General features: G+C 39.7%; 1 protein-coding gene and 1 non-coding gene across 2 annotated transcripts; one reads left to right on the top strand and one right to left on the bottom strand.

Moving 5' to 3' along the window:
- Positions 1-739: 739 nt before the first annotated feature.
- On the bottom strand, positions 740-810 carry trnag-ccc (transfer RNA glycine (anticodon CCC)). The gene has a single exon. It is a non-coding gene; the product is annotated as a tRNA-Gly (tRNA).
- Positions 811-1,544: 734 nt separating this feature from the next.
- LOC108887526 (cell division control protein 42 homolog) lies at positions 1,545-15,280 on the top strand. The gene is made up of 6 exons (XM_018682995.2): positions 1,545-1,647; positions 4,138-4,242; positions 9,935-10,007; positions 10,119-10,228; positions 10,413-10,610; positions 11,614-15,280. Exons 2-6 carry the CDS (start codon positions 4,138-4,140, stop codon positions 11,701-11,703), a joined length of 576 nt encoding a protein of 191 aa, XP_018538511.1. The 5' UTR covers positions 1,545-1,647; the 3' UTR covers positions 11,704-15,280.
- The last annotated feature ends 405 nt before the right edge of the window (positions 15,281-15,685 follow it).

Below are 15,685 nucleotides of genomic sequence, written 5' to 3'. Positions count from 1 at the left end.
TTTCCCTCAGCAAGCTCCCCCTCCACCTACAGCACATCACTGCTGCCCAGGCCAGCCAAAACAAACACTTCATCCCCATTAAAGAGAGATTTTATGTTGTCTCTGCCTTTCATATAGTTCCACTGAGTCCCAGTTGATGAACCGGCTATCACTGCTAAATACTCAGCTGATTTTTTAGTTTTACCTGAACAAGATCAGATCTTTAACTTACTTTTATTTCCCACAACACATTAGAAGATATGTTAATATGCTATCCTGTCATAAAAATTATCAGATGTATCCAGTGGTGGAAAATAACGAAATACATTTAGTGATGTTCTGTACTTAAAAACATTTATGAGGTTCTTTTCTAAACTACAGTCAACTGAAACTTAATGCTTAATCTTTTTATTTTTCAAGGATAAAGATTTGGTTTTTAGGGTGAGTTTTGTGATTATTTAACTGCAAAAAAAATGAATTTAAGTCAAGATCCCACATTTTATGACAAATATGACAGGCAGCAAGGTGTCATGGATGTAAATCAATACATACAGAGCACAGACATTTACAGTATATTAACTATGAGCAAACATGCCCAAGATCTATTGAAAATAAAGTCATGTATCTCAGCTTGTGTTAAACCTTAAAACACCTCCAGTGTGCTTCACCTCCCTCTGCTGGTCATCCAGAGAGTAGCTCATCTTTCCGTCTACAGCAGATCAGGGTTTATTGATCCCGTGAGGGTCATTTATAAAAACCGTGCGCCGCCCGGGAATCGAACCCGGGTCGCAAGAATGGGAATCTTGCATGATACCACTACACCAGCGGCGCTGTTGTATTAACGGGCCTCTGAAAACATTCTGACTTCCAGTGTTTTATTAGGTTTGTGCCTATGTGATGTTAAAACAAATTAAAGTCTGATTATTAATATTAAGAACAGCTGAGTGAGCATTTAATCAGAAATACATGGTGTAAATAACTTTAATGAATCTACATCGCACCTTTAAATGTTAAGTGTTTCTGACCTGACCAACCCTGATGCTGCCTTCAGGAACTGTTCGAAAATATCTCCAGGTAAATTCAATCACACCAAACTGGGAAAACTATTTCTATATGGAGCAGATTTGTTGCAGTTGTGTTTCACTATAACGTAACTCATTATCAGTTTGTGCAGCAGCCTTATTCTTGTGCCCACAGGACTTTTAGTTGTTGATAAATACATTAATAAACATTATGTACAACGTGTAGCGTTTTATAAACCATTAAGGTTTTATATATTACCCACAAATGTTTATTATGGGTCTTAAGGTAAAGTGATACCAAGCACAGGCTCCTAGACAAAAACCTGTGTTACAATAATATAGACAAAAGGAGGAAACATTTGTTTAGTAATATAAAACCTAAAGGTTGTTGGTCATTTTAATAATTTACAGGGTAAAAAATATTTGTGTTTAGATTGAAAAAATAAATAAAATTACCGGAAACCAGACACCTGCACGTTTTGAAAATACTAAATCATTATATATATCAGCAACAATAAAACCAGAGGAACCTGAACACACCACAAGTAATATTTCCGACTTCCGCACTGGGGGAAGTGGCAGTTTACAGGAAGCACCTGAACGTAACACCGCATTTCCAGCACTCCGGCGGCTGTGATCAGAGAAGGTAGGAGCTGTCACTGTTTTTATCTGTGATTTACCGACGACAAACACCGAAATATCACCACCGAGACACCGATATTCTTCAGCGTGACGCTTCTCATTGTGAAAGCTGTGACTGTTAGCCCGCTGACAGCTAACTGTGCTAACCGGCAGCTGTCAAAACAAACCATTTCCTTTAGCTAACTTTCCGCTAGCATGGCTGTTAAATCTCAGCTCAAAAGTTACCGGTGTCATTTAAATGATAAACCAAGGCAACCACAAGGCTAATTTTCTGTTAGGCAGCACTTATGTAGCTCTCAAAGGTGTTATTTTATTTCTATTTTTTATTTTAAAGTCATTTTAAACAGGCCTTGTTGTGGGTGGGGGTCTGGCGGATGTAACTTCACATTAGCTACCGACTTAACTTCGCTAACGTTAGCTAGCTTCGTAGGAGAAAACTTTCCTACATTTTATTAAACATTTTTATTACAAATCCTGTCAACCGTGTGTAACATTATATTTTAATAACTTAAAACCCGTATAAACAAGATACCTGAGACTGGCCTGCGATCAAGACGTTAGTTATGTTTGTTGTAGGTTATTGTCATAGTTTTATATGCGGAAGTGACAGAAAAGTAGTAATACTTGGTTAAAATTAGGTGGATATCACATAATTAATTACTCTAAAACAGAATGTGTTAAATGTAAGCGTCTGTGAGACTGTTGAAACTTTCTGATGCGGCGTGTTAGTTGACACATCCCAGCTGACAGATATTTAGTGTCCTATAAGCGGTATCTTACAGAAAAGTGACTGACTCATATTTGTATATTTTAGATGATAAAGATGCCAAACTTTTAGTTTCATTTCAGATTGTGAAGATTTACTTTCTGTTTTTATAAGGAATGTACATCTGCAGCGACTAAACGATTAGTATATCACCAGAAATTAGAAGATTAATCAACAGCTGTTTTGATAATCAGTCAGTATTTTCTGTTTTCCTTAGTCTTTTAAGATAGTTTAACCGAATATCTTTGGTTTTTAACTTAGTAAAATGTCAATAAAGCATGCTATTTCCTGGCTTTTTATAGACCTATTGATATATCGATTGATCGAGAAGGTAATTCAGGAAAATTGAACCAGCAGTGGAAATAATCAGTTGCAGCATCTCTAAAGCCTGCTGACAGCAAAACAGGACCAACCTGATGCAGATAAGAGCCTGTATGAGAAACAACAGTGCATTTAAATGACGAGGTTGCCACTAATCGCTGTGCTAAAAAATACCTCTGTGGAATGAATTATCCTGACATAACTGGTATCATCGTCCCTGCAGATGACCAGTTAACTTGTCCCTGACTCATCAGAGTTCAGCGGAGTGCTGCCACTGCCAAATGGCCCAAACAAAGAGCCAGTGATGAAGTGGCAGACCCATACCCCTTTACCATTGTGCCCCTTAATGAAGCGGCAGCGTGGGTATGCGAGCTGCTCAGCGTCTGGGTGGTCACAGGATCTCCAGACAGTGTGTAGTAAACAGTGTGTTACACAGCTTCCACTGTTTCCATCACATCCCAGTTAACATGCCACTTGATACAGAAGTCTGCAGGTTGTTTACAATCAGCTGAAACATACGACAAGACAAGGAAAAGAGTCTACAGACTACAGTTGTTAAGATTTTCTTTGTTTGATATGCTTTGTGTTTAAGACATCGTAAGATATTCAAAGTCTGACACGTCATCAGAGAGAGATTCAGTTTAATATCATAATAAACGAAGAAAACCAGCAAATATTCATTTCAGAAGCTGCTTAAAATGACTTGAAAGATTAATCGATTATATAAACAGGTGCTGTTTAATGTTCCGTTTCTGTGACTGATAATTTCAGCTCTACGTCAGTGTGAACTTAAAATCTAATCTTAAAACAATAAAGTATCTCTGAGTTGCATCAGAAAGTAGTCAGAACCATCTGTTGCAAATGTCATCTGTGATGAGCTTTTATGATTTGGATTTTCAGAGTGTGTGGGATGTTTTTTCAGCCGAGAAACAAAACACAGAAACTATGCAACAGTAGACACAGTCTTCACTTCTGAAAAGAAAAAAGATTCTGCTGGTTGATAAAGTGTCAGAGGCACAGTTAAGGTGAAAAGGAAGGCTTTGGCACAATTATGTGATCAATAACTATTAAATTACAACTGCTGAAAATTAGTATTTTAATTATCAATTAATCTGATGATTGTCCTTTTGATTATTGTGATAGTTATTTACAAATATGTCAGTATAAAAAGCATATTGGATTTATTGAAATTATTCTTTGATAGCACAAAGCAGCTGCAGAAGAACTGTACTTGAATAAAACACAGTCTATAATTTATATAATAATCTCTTAAATCAGGAATGATCAAGAATCTGACCAAACATTTGATGCCAACTTTTGTACTTGGAGCCACTGATGCTTTGATGACCAGTGACTGACCTCCCTGTCTCACCTTTGCCCTTCCTCCCCTACCTTCTTCCTCCTCAGATGCAGACTATAAAGTGCGTGGTGGTGGGTGACGGTGCGGTGGGGAAGACCTGCCTGCTCATCTCCTACACCACCAACAAGTTTCCCTCTGAATACGTCCCCACGGTGAGTCCATTAATAACACGAACCAGTCACCTGACGCCTGACTAACTTTACAGTGACACCCTGCAAACATAAACCTTTCCATTGACTGCTCTGAACACTCAGTGGCCCTGCAGATCTCTTCCTGTCACACAGGAAGTCAAGCTTGTTTATAGATTGTCTGGACTGACAGACATGAAAAGGACTGTGAAATGTGAGTTTACAGGAGCAGCAATCTGTCACCGAAACTAAAAAGGCCGTTACTGTAAATCAGCACCAACACTGCTGTATCTACAGCACGCACATCGTTTCCTGTTCACAGGGGGGGATTGTTACTAATGTTTCAGATGCATTCACTTTTTGTTTTAGCTTCAGATAAAATGGTGTAGAGCAGCGATAAGAATCGTTTCCAGTACCAAAAAAAACCAAAACCCTCTTTGTAATAAACTGGAATTTACCTTTCAGGGACTAGTTCAGCATTTTGGGATATTTTTGGATGAAATACATATTCTCTTTCCTGGTGACAGTTAAATTGGAAAATGGACACCACTCTTTTGTCTGTTCAAACATAAGGCTACAGCCAGGAGATGGTGATCTTAGCCTAGCTTAGCATGAAGACTTGAAACAGGAGGAAAAATCAGCAACTCTAAAGCTCACTAATCTAATATGAGAATAAGCATATTTCCCAAACGTGCATTTATGAAACAGGAACCGCAGTTTGAAAAAAGAAGTTGTTGACTGCGCCTATAGGAAACAACAACCATACCTGATTTAAATTTGGCCACAGCCCCCTTTGAAGTAATCAGGTTGTGAAATGTAACACTGCTCCCAGCCCTCCCTGAGCTTTTCACTCATTCCTCTTAAGTGTGTTGTCGTGTATGTTGTGTGTATGTTTGTGTGCAGAACTGTGCAAAACTTTTAGGCTGTAACAGTGAAGCTCTTGTCTCTGACGATGACTCTGGCTGTGTGTTTGGGCTCCGTGTCCTGCTGCAGAATGAACTTCGGATCGATCGGACGCCTCCCTAATGAGAGCGATATTTTCGCTCTCATTAGGGAGGCGTTAAGGGAGGAAGTTAAATACTTGGAGATTCTCTGGAGTCTGCCTCCATACATTTCCTCTGTTGAGAACGTGGTCTCAAAGGCTCTGCACGCTGATATCAAATGTAGTCCAGACAGAGTCACCTCAGCCTGATCCATCCTGCAAACTCTCACAGTCAGAAAACAGCTGACTGACTGTTGACAAACAGGACCTGGTCCTGCTGGAAATATCTGAAGTGTCCCTAATTGATGGGCAGCTCCCTTCTAACAGATGAGTAATTCTCTACTGTTTTCTATTGGTAGTCCCAGTGCTCTGTCTGTCAGTGGTCAGCACAGTTTGATCAGGAGGATTGCAGAACCAACAGTGCTGACTCAGCTTTGTCTTCCTCTTCCTGTCTGACTGTCTCTCACACCTCCATCCCCCCATCGCTATTTTTAACCATTTGGTATAAATGTATGAGTACTTTCCCAACACTTACTGTATATTTGTTTTTAAGCTAGATAGATTTAAATGTGGAGACTTGTCACTTAGGCTTCTTACTGTTTGGAGTTTAGTATGTTTTATCACATAATAAACCAACACTGTAATATGATAGTTTTTCTGGTATTTCCATTGAAAATCTGTTTATACATAACATATGCAGTGAATAAATCCAGTGAGTAAAAATGTCTTAATCTTTTAGAATAAATATGACAAAATATTAAGACACATTTTTCATTATTAGTTGACTGTTAAAATAAACATCCTGTGATGTTACAACTTATATTTCTTACTAATATTTTTATATCTTTATATATATCTTTTGTTAAATGTCGACTTTATTCTCAAAGCTTTGCAAATATTTTGTCCTAACTTGCCCTGAAACTTGTGAAATTCATCTATACAACAATAATGATGACATGATCACAAACCACTGACTCATCCAGGCTGCCTTACATTCAGTCAGCAATAATTATGTAATTGTTTATTGCTTATTGCCCCATTGTTTTGTGATCCATTATTGTATTTATTGCTCCCCTGTATTGGCCTACAATAAGAGCCTTATTACTCCATATCAAACATTGTAGATTTATCTTAAACCTTTGAAACCAGTTATCATAACTGATGATTTGATTCATTATCGTGCAGCATCCTCTGTCTGCATGCTCAACACAGTTACAAATATAAGGCCCCTTTCTCTGCTTTAGAGGAAGACGTGTACTGCCGCTTATTCTCCTGAGGTGTGAACATCTTTTGCAGAAATAGAGGCGTCTCAGTAAACATGCACAAACTTTCTGTTTCTTCTCATCGTGTGTTTGTGTTGTTTCCTGTCAGTCAGCTGACAGCCACCGCAATAAGAAATCAGGAGAGAAGACGTCTCCTCCAGAAAATAATTCCTCACAAACATGAGGTCTATCAAGAATTTAACGTCAGATCCGTAACGTTTTATCTGGAGGATTGAAACAAATACTGTCCCGCTGCTGTTGTGTAGATGCAGCTTTTTCCACAGTAACCAGTGAGTGTGTTGTGATCAGACTGTTTCCAGCAGCTTCTGTTGTCTGAGCTCAATCCAAACACATTATCATCACAAAACTGTATCTGCTTTAGTGTGTGTGTGCGTGTGTGTGCGCACAATGAGCAAGTCTGTGCAGTTTGTGTTTTATTGAAATGTATGAGTGTGTGTGTGTGTGTGTGTGTCAATGCCTCACCCCTCCACCATGCCTCAACATATCACACCATCTGTCTGTCTATACTTGAACTAGCTTGCACTTCATGTACAACTTCATGTGCAGGCCAGTTCAGTTGCTTGTCTCTGTTGTCTGGAGAAAACCGTTTTGTTTGTAAGTTGATTAAAGTGAGTATAATGATGTTTTTTAGCCATGCTAGCAGCTCGGCTCTGGATGGCAGTATCAGTCCACTGCTTTGGTCCAGTGCAGACAGTCACAGTCCCCAGAGGATGAATCTTTCTCTTTGCTCTTTTGCTTTTTGGTTTTCATTGTATAAGACTTGCCTAGTCTGTGATGCAAATCGGCTGCTACACAGAGCAGACGCTTTGTATATAAATAACTGGTATTTTACAAATTAGAGCTCTTGATTGGATGAATGTGGGCACTATCACCGATACACAAAAATTGGTTTTATGTCTGTATATTTAAAAAAGGGTCATTTATGTAATCAGTGTTTACCTGAACACCATGTAACACCATAACACCTACTACGCAGCTGCCCTGGTTGGTATGCTAACACCCTAAAGTAAGATAGGGAACGTGATGAATTAATTATACCTGCTAAACAGCATTTTAATCATTGTAATTATGAGCATGTCAGCATGCTAGCTTTAGCTTAGAGTAGCCTCATGGACCCAGTAGCCTGGTTTTAACTTTGGACAGGTGATACCGGTATGGATCGCCTCATTAAACTCCTGGAGAGAAAGAAGAATGCGTTTCCAAAATTCACAACAATGAGCGCAATATAAGCCAAAACAATAAAGGTCTAGATTTTGACACATGGAGGGCCCCTTTAGAAGAGAAGGCCACAAGATGGAGGACCTGTCACAGTTGATATTCTAGCTCAGCGGTCCAGTTAATCAAATTCTGTAGACTCAGATGATATAGGGGTGTGCGACACCTCAGAAGTTGCTCGCTTTGCTTGATTGACAATCCAGCCTTGTCCAGAGCTCAAATTTAGCAACTGCCCAAACAAAACAGTCTTAAATCAGAGACAGATTCTGATTGAAGAGTGCGATTGTTTTTGAACTGGTGCTACAGACACATTGTGGCCTGTAACAAAAACAAATATTGAGATTGGAGACGTAGAATATGTAAGAATTCAACCTGCATCTCCAGTCACCCACTGCGAGCCTGCCTGTTTAAATAAAGACTGAACAGATACAGGAGGAAACCTAGCTTGAATCCGTGTCTGTAGTACCTGATGTAGTTTCCTATTCTACAGGCTATATCCTGTAGTTTATCTGGAGCCTGTCTGTGCTTACTGAGCTTCATTAAAATCAAGTGGTGTCTGCAGGCTACAGCAGGCCTAATTGTCGAAGCTGTGCTCTGTATTCACGCAGGCACAGAGACTATAAAATACTCCCTGCTTCATTTCACTTCCACACTCTCAGAGCTGAGGTTAGCAGGCATGTTGGGACCGTGCTGTTCGTTATTGCACATGGCAGCGGCCTCAAGGTACGAGTGATGAAACAGGAGGGAGGAGTGAACTGAGAGACAGCGAGTCTGTTCACCTGAACAGCAGCAACAATGCTCCCTTTCCTGACAGTGTTCAGCGTGTTTACATCATGTTTTACATGGCTTGATTCCCAAACACAACACAGTTTGTCTCATTGGTCTTTAATGAGGATATTTGCAGGCACTTCAAATGGTTTTAACCTGATTAAGGCCATTAGAGCTACTGGATTTGTCGTTTAAATATCTTTAATTGGTTTATTGAAGACTCTGTCTTTGTAATCTATAAGCTACAGGATACTTGACCACATTATTACTTCCAAAAGTTACAGTGATGCTGGATATTTCACACAAGGTCTTTTTTTATTGTCTGTTTCCACCAGACCAGTCACAATTTAAGGTTAAAGGAGAATAATTGTGACTGGACAGTCGTCAGATCAGTGTAAAATGTGATTAAACCACAACTACACAGCCCTGAGGAAGTAGCCTGATTCTAGACTCTAAACGCCACTCTCATTTCTAACTCAAGTAGGTCTGTGGTTGTGCTCATTGATTGCTGTTTCCCACAGCTGGTGAAATAAGTGACCATATAATCAGAGCTAGCACCAACACAATGTAAGCTGTTAAAAACTGATTTTTGCCTATTAGTGACATGTATTTAATGTTATGAAATATGGAAGATTGAAAGTTTTCTTGTACAGAATGAAAACACCTCTGACTAAAATCACTGGGGGGGTACAGTGATGTGAAACCAGGTCTCTCTTGTACTTCCATCTTTGTGAGGACCAGTATGAGTTTCAGAACTTCAGACAGAGAGGACACTTTTGGAAACTGAAGACATTTTTTGTCTGGTCCTCACTTCTTCAAAGGTTTGGTTGTAGATCTAGGTTTAGGTTAAGGGTTAGGGGATGCTTTATGTCATTGAGGGTCCCTGTGAGTATAGTACAGAACAGCTGTGTGTGTTGTACACTCACACATCTTGTAAAGCTTAAAAAGCAAACTCGGGGTCGGTTACGATCCTCAAAACCAAAGGAAGGTTCCTCCATGAATCAAACGCCCTTTTCCCTGGATGTCGGTCACATTCCTGTTTGAATTTATGTTCTTATGTGACGTTTGTGCTCGAGTCTGTGTTGTGCTGGGAGCTGGTTGTTTGTTGACATTAGCAAACTCTATTTCTAGCTAGCTAACATTAGCTAGCGTTGCATGCTGTTGGCACTTCAAGTGAGCAGAGGAGAGGCCGAAAAGTTCCTCCTGAGTCCTTCACAGAGAAATAAATCCACTAAGAAAACTGCTTAATACATGTAAACTGCTTCACATTCTTATATATGGTACCTTTAAAAATGAGAAGTACTGTATACTTCCTGTTTTGTTCTGAAGAATGTCTGAAATCATATGTCTTTTTGCATTTTTGCTTCCCCTTCTGTTTTGTTTTCCTCTCTGACCTTTACCCTCCTGTCACTGACACCCCCCCACCCCTCTCTCCTCACCCTCTCTCCTCACCCTCTCTTTCTCCCAGGTGTTTGATAACTATGCAGTGACAGTGATGATCGGTGGGGAGCCGTACACTCTGGGACTGTTTGACACTGCAGGTAAAAATATAGTCTGCATATAGTTTATGAATGCTGTGGCTGTATTTAGCTTTACCTGCTACATTTTGTTGTTTGCTGTTAATCAGAGTTTTTATGTGTCTCCTCCCTCAGGTCAGGAGGACTACGACAGACTGCGACCCCTCAGCTACCCTCAGACCGACGTCTTCCTCGTCTGTTTCTCAGTCGTATCACCCTCCTCCTTTGAGAACGTCAGAGAGAAGGTTTGTTTAGTTGATCACCTGGTTCCTCTTAAAAATAACCACTAATACTGTGGTCAGTGTAATGTTGTGTCCAGGTGAAAATAAAATGGATAATCCCACAGCAAGGAAGACAACATCTCCAAAAAGTGGACTAAAAAAGGGACTAGAGTCTGATATGAACGTCTTTGACTTTGTGTCCTCACAGTGGGTGCCAGAGATTTCACACCACTGCCCGCGGACGCCTTTCCTGCTGGTCGGGACTCAAGTGGATCTGAGAGACGACAGCAACACCCTGGAGAAACTGGCCAAGAACAAGCAGCGAGCCCTGACCTGCGAGAGCGGAGAGAAACTGGCTCGGGAGCTCAAGGCTGTCAAATATGTGGAGTGCTCAGCTCTCACACAGGTACATGGAGAAGGAAGAATCCACAGCTGGTGCTGGTCTTTAACACCCTGTCACAAGAAGTGATTACACTTCACCTGGCACCTGACTTATTGAGTGTGGTAATGTGTAGTTACTAAATTGATTGCAAGAGGAAACACAGCAGAGTGATTGATCAGTCTCATATTGGTTTTGCACAGTGTTGGGATCAACAGGAAATATTCAAAATGCTTTTATTTATTGGGGAAAAAAATTCAGACAGATGCCTCCGTCAGTTAAAATCAGCCTGAGATGTGTGAGGAAAAACTCACTGCATAAACAAAAGACTGCTGCCAGTCAGAGGTTAAAGTTCAAAGATAAAGTTTTGTTATTGATGTATCAAATAAGAGAAGCTTGAGAGAAAAGACAGAGAAAAATACTTGATTAGTCTGAAACTATTTTGATAATTTTTAATTGTTTATGGCATTTTTCAAGCTAAAATGCTAAATATTTGATTATTTCTGCTTTTCATTGTTTTAAATTGTAGTAAATTATGATGAGACAAAACAAGACATTTGAGGATGTCACCTTGAACTCTAAATAACTAGGATGGACATTTTTCATTAATTAATTAGTTTTTATAGATCATAAATCAACAAGGTACTTGGCAGATTAATGGAAATAATAACAGCACAACAGAGAGATTAGAGCTGATCATTTATTGAATTCAAACACCTGACACCTCTGCTCCTTTGATTCTTTATTTTGTGGTCTTTCTGTGGAGTTAGAGGCGTCAGTAGCAGAATGACATGAAGGCGGAGTCTGCAGTAGAAGAAGAAAGAGGCACTTCAGTGTCAAAGTGTCCTTGTAAAATGTTTTTCTGTCCTTTTATCACAGCTCTTCTTTTATGATATGCCAACTTTTCCACCTGAGCCAAATGGAATCATTCTGTCTTTTCTTGTTATTTCTGCCATTTCCACTCTGCTCTTTTTTGTGAGCGAACAAAGCAAACATCAGTGTTTTTTCTCTGTCTCTGTCTCTCTCTCAGAGGGGACTGAAGAACGTTTTTGATGAGGCCATCCTGGCAGCTCTGGAGCCTCCAGACAACAAACCCAAGAAGCGCTGTGTCCTGCTATAGACGCCACACGAGGAGGAGGAAGTGGAGGTGGACGGGGTAGAGATACACCCAGGCGGGAACAGAGGGAGGGAGTACCGAAGGGAGGGGGAGGGTTTGAAGGTGGATGTGGTAGACACATGTTTAAACAGTGCCTTCAGCCGTAGTGACTTAACGTGGGTGTGGTGTTGGAACGGACACAGGCTTTATTTTCATCTTAGATACGTGTCGCTATAACATGACTAACACAATTGAACAACACTCCTAACCAGGCAGCGGGGGGTTCATCGATAGGAGGAGGCAGGTTGAGCAATAGAGAGGACTGAATCTCAGAGGCCTTAAAGATACAAACACTGGATGGAGTCACGGTTACAGCTCAAACTGGGAGCCGCCTTCTCTAAAATTCTAACATCTCTCTGAAGCCGTTTACACAAATTAGAAAAGCTTTGTATAAAATGTTTGGTCAGTAAACACGGCTGTAGTTCACACCTGTGTTACATTTAGTGAAATTACTTGTAATGACGATGACAGTCCTGCGCCGATCTGGAGGATATCATTCAACCATAAGCACTTAGAAGAGAAATAAAATAAAATAAACTGGCTATACACCCAGGCACAGTTTGTAAATGTATGGATAACTATGACTGGCAGAATGGCTGCTCCAATCACACCACAATTAAATCACAGTAATGAAGTCTAAAATCACAGTTAGGTTAGAAAAATCATTCTTTGAAACATAAAATACTCAGCAGTATAATCGCAGCTTTTCCACCTCAGCTATTATCGCAGCTTACATTTAGAAGATAAAATCTAGATGCTCAGAGGACGATGCAGCATCAGTGATATTTATTTTAATCGGCCACCAGGAGTTAGAAGCAAACTTATTTCCTCAGGCCAAAAACAATGCTGGTTTTAATTTAAAGAGGCAGACACAGAGACATTCCCCGCAGCCTTGTAGACCATCAAAGGTTCTGCTAATCAGTGGTGACTGTAACCTGACTTCATCCACACCAGCAGGAAGAGACTCCGATCGCTTAGAGCAAATCTGGCAAATTTCAGTAGAGCTTCACTGACTTCTGCTTCGCAGTCTTAAAGACAAAATACACACATATGCACACACGTACATGCAGTAGTTAATAATGCCAACATGCATTTGCAGTCGACTAACAACAAAAGTGAGAGAACGTCGCTTTCCAAAATGTCAGAAACAAGTCTTGCACACCTCTCCTCCAAACATGAAAAACATGGAATGATCACTAAAGTTAAGAGTCAGCAGGTTTTTAACCTGACAACAGAAATTATGATTGTTTGGCAAACTGTGTAATTAAAACACAAAGACACACACATTTGCACATAACAGTACATTTTATGGCTTTGACTTCACTTCAGTTCTTTTCTCTGCCGTCACGCTGTCTTTTTCTGCCCTCTGACGTTTCACTCCTGAACCAAACACTCAACTGATCTGTCAGTCGTGATTCATTAAGATTTTTTTTCCCCTTAAAGATCAGAACTAGAACCATCTAATGAAGAGTATTCATTGAACGTGTTACATAAAGAATTTTAACGTTTATAAATCAATACTAAGTTCATTTTAAGACAACAAGCCTCTCTGCTGTGTTTTCAGTTGTGAGGGAACTCTGCTGTATCACAGTAGGAGTTTTCAGACCCAAGGAACTTTTTCATAGCTTTGAGAACAGTTGGAGGGCTCTCCCCTTTTTTTTATTGTGTCTGCATTGCAAGAACTGAGAAGGCTCGTACTTCTTTGAATGCTGTTTTAAGGGACATTTTTAGCTCCTGCTTCAGAGTAGGTACTCTCCCAGCAGAGGAACTCTGAGTGACATAAAGCGTCCGGTGAAAACCCTTAGCCGTAATCAACAGCTCACAGCAACTCAGACAAATGGACCGGCAGTGAAATCCAGGCTTTGAGTGTATATACAATGTGATTTTTATTACCAACCACCGGCCGGCTTATGTCACTTCAGCATTTTTTTTTTGCAAGTGTGAATGCAAACAGAATAAGGTTTGTGGTTCTCTGAGGGAGGGAGCCCCCCCCCCGAGCACTTCCTCTCTGGGAGCTCCCCAGGACTGTTTGGTCCAAAAACACCTACTCACACATCACCTGGTAAAAGTAGTCATTCTTAAAGTGGTGCCTTCATTTTCCTGCAGCATCAGTCTTCACCTTGTTTATTCAGGTTTTTTTTGTGTGCATTGAAACTTCCTGCTGCCACAGCACTTGACTGTAAATGCCTTAAAATATTTCCTTTCCTTCTGGAGAGCGCCGCTGCCTTATTTCTTAAAACCAGTCAAACTCTAAAACGTCAGTCCACACAGCAAAAGCTTTGGGGCGAGGGCTTAAATCAAACTACTTCTTTGTCTTTTAATCCTTATTTTTTCACTTTCTGGCTGGGCCAAGGTGTCAGGAGAGTTTATAGTTTGAAAAAAATCTACCGTCATAGGTAACGCTGTTGTAGTAGATGTGGCTAAGGAGCAAACATTTCACACACACATACACGACCTCCTCATGTATTGTCCACTCCTGCTTCTCTCTCCTCCTGGCCTGACTGGAACCTCAAGTGCTCCTTGGTGTGTTAGCACCTCCTGGAGGCCTTAAAGGGGAATACCACTCAGTTTAAAGCTTGGTCTGTGTTCTCTCTGGCCAGCAGCAGATTATCAGTGTTTTGTTGACATGAACAAACCTCAGATGAGTTAAACCATCAGACAAATTCACTCTCATTAAATCCTCCGGAGCTGTTTCCAAGTCATGTTTAAATTCACTCTCTAGAGAAATGAGACTGTAAAAGAAAATTTCCACTCCTCGTTTCTGCAGCTGTTAAGTCAACTGACTTGTCAGTTTACAGTGGGATAACTGACGATACATAATAGATCTTAGCTGTTTTTATAGAGAATCTTTCATGTCTTCAAACACTGATTGTCCTGTGCCAAGGTGGTAACACTTCAAATCCTTAAACTGAGAGTATTTCCTATTAAAATGAACTAAAATTCCACTTTGCTTATATATATTTTTCCATTGTTTTGGAGATGACAGTTTATTCAGATAATGTATGAATGATTACAAGTATTTTTTTTCTTTGCTCCTTATTGTTTCTTGGGGAACATCATTTTAGCTTTTTTTTTTTTTTGGACACTTGAGTTTTTATTTTTCTTTTCTTCTTAGATATTTGTTCTATTACTTGACGGTTGAGTGCCAACAGCTTGAGTGTGAGTATCACCGGCCTGGTTTGCCAAACTAAACGATCCTGATAATAAGCTTCTAATGGCAGAAAAAACAAAGAAAAACAACATAATAACAGCTGAAGCAATAATTACAGATGTGGAGGAATCTGCTCTGTATTGAAAGATGAATGTTGGAACTAGTGGGTGTTTGGAAATAATAAAAATAGTACTTGAATGTTGTTTCACTTTGACTTGATTCTATTTTTCTTAAAGTAGATTTTAGCCACTTTTCTTCCTCTTCTGCTCCACTTTTTCTTTTTTTTTAAATCATCCACAGGAGGCAACTCTCGCCTGATTACGTGTTGATTTTGTCTGATGTTTTTCTTTCATTCTTTATTTTAAATAAAACTGCCTTTTCATGAACAAATATGTATGAAATCTTGCCCAGTCTTTTTGTATCAGGGATAAAATTAGTTAGAAATTAGAAATTTAGTCAGAGGACGTGTGTTTTATGACTTCACTAAGTTTTAATCACCTTCCAATTTAAATAGAATTCAAATTCATTGTCTTCTCATTGTAAAAGACAATTTGCACGCTCAAGAAATCCTCTCCACGAGAGAAGAAAAGCTGCACTTTGGTTACTTATTTGTCTCTTTTGATAAAAGCCACTCTTCAGTGAACTAGATTTAAACTGTTAGTAGACACCCCCAAATAAATGTTACAAAGGTGGAGAATGGGGGGCATTATCGTCAAACCTTTAAGGCGGCGGTGGAGGTCTGTTAAACAGAACGTCTACTTACTTCACCGTTTTATGATATTGTATAAGATTAAT

Source organism: Lates calcarifer, linkage group LG3, assembly GCF_001640805.2.
Source record: "Lates calcarifer isolate ASB-BC8 linkage group LG3, TLL_Latcal_v3, whole genome shotgun sequence".
Taxonomy (NCBI): domain Eukaryota; kingdom Metazoa; phylum Chordata; class Actinopteri; family Centropomidae; genus Lates; species Lates calcarifer.
Note: the sequence above shows the minus strand (reverse complement) of the source record. Positions and strands in the feature narration are given on the sequence as shown.

Excerpts from the sequence above, each read along its gene's own strand:
- LOC108887526 (XM_018682995.2), top strand. The coding sequence starts at position 4,138 with ATGCAGACTATAAAGTGCGTGGTGGTGGGTGACGGTGCGGTGGGGAAG. Across the intron at positions 4,243-9,934 it reads CCTCTGAATACGTCCCCACG|GTGTTTGATAACTATGCAGT; the intron begins GTGAGTCCATTA and ends TCTTTCTCCCAG. Across the intron at positions 10,008-10,118 it reads GGGACTGTTTGACACTGCAG|GTCAGGAGGACTACGACAGA; the intron begins GTAAAAATATAG and ends CTCCTCCCTCAG.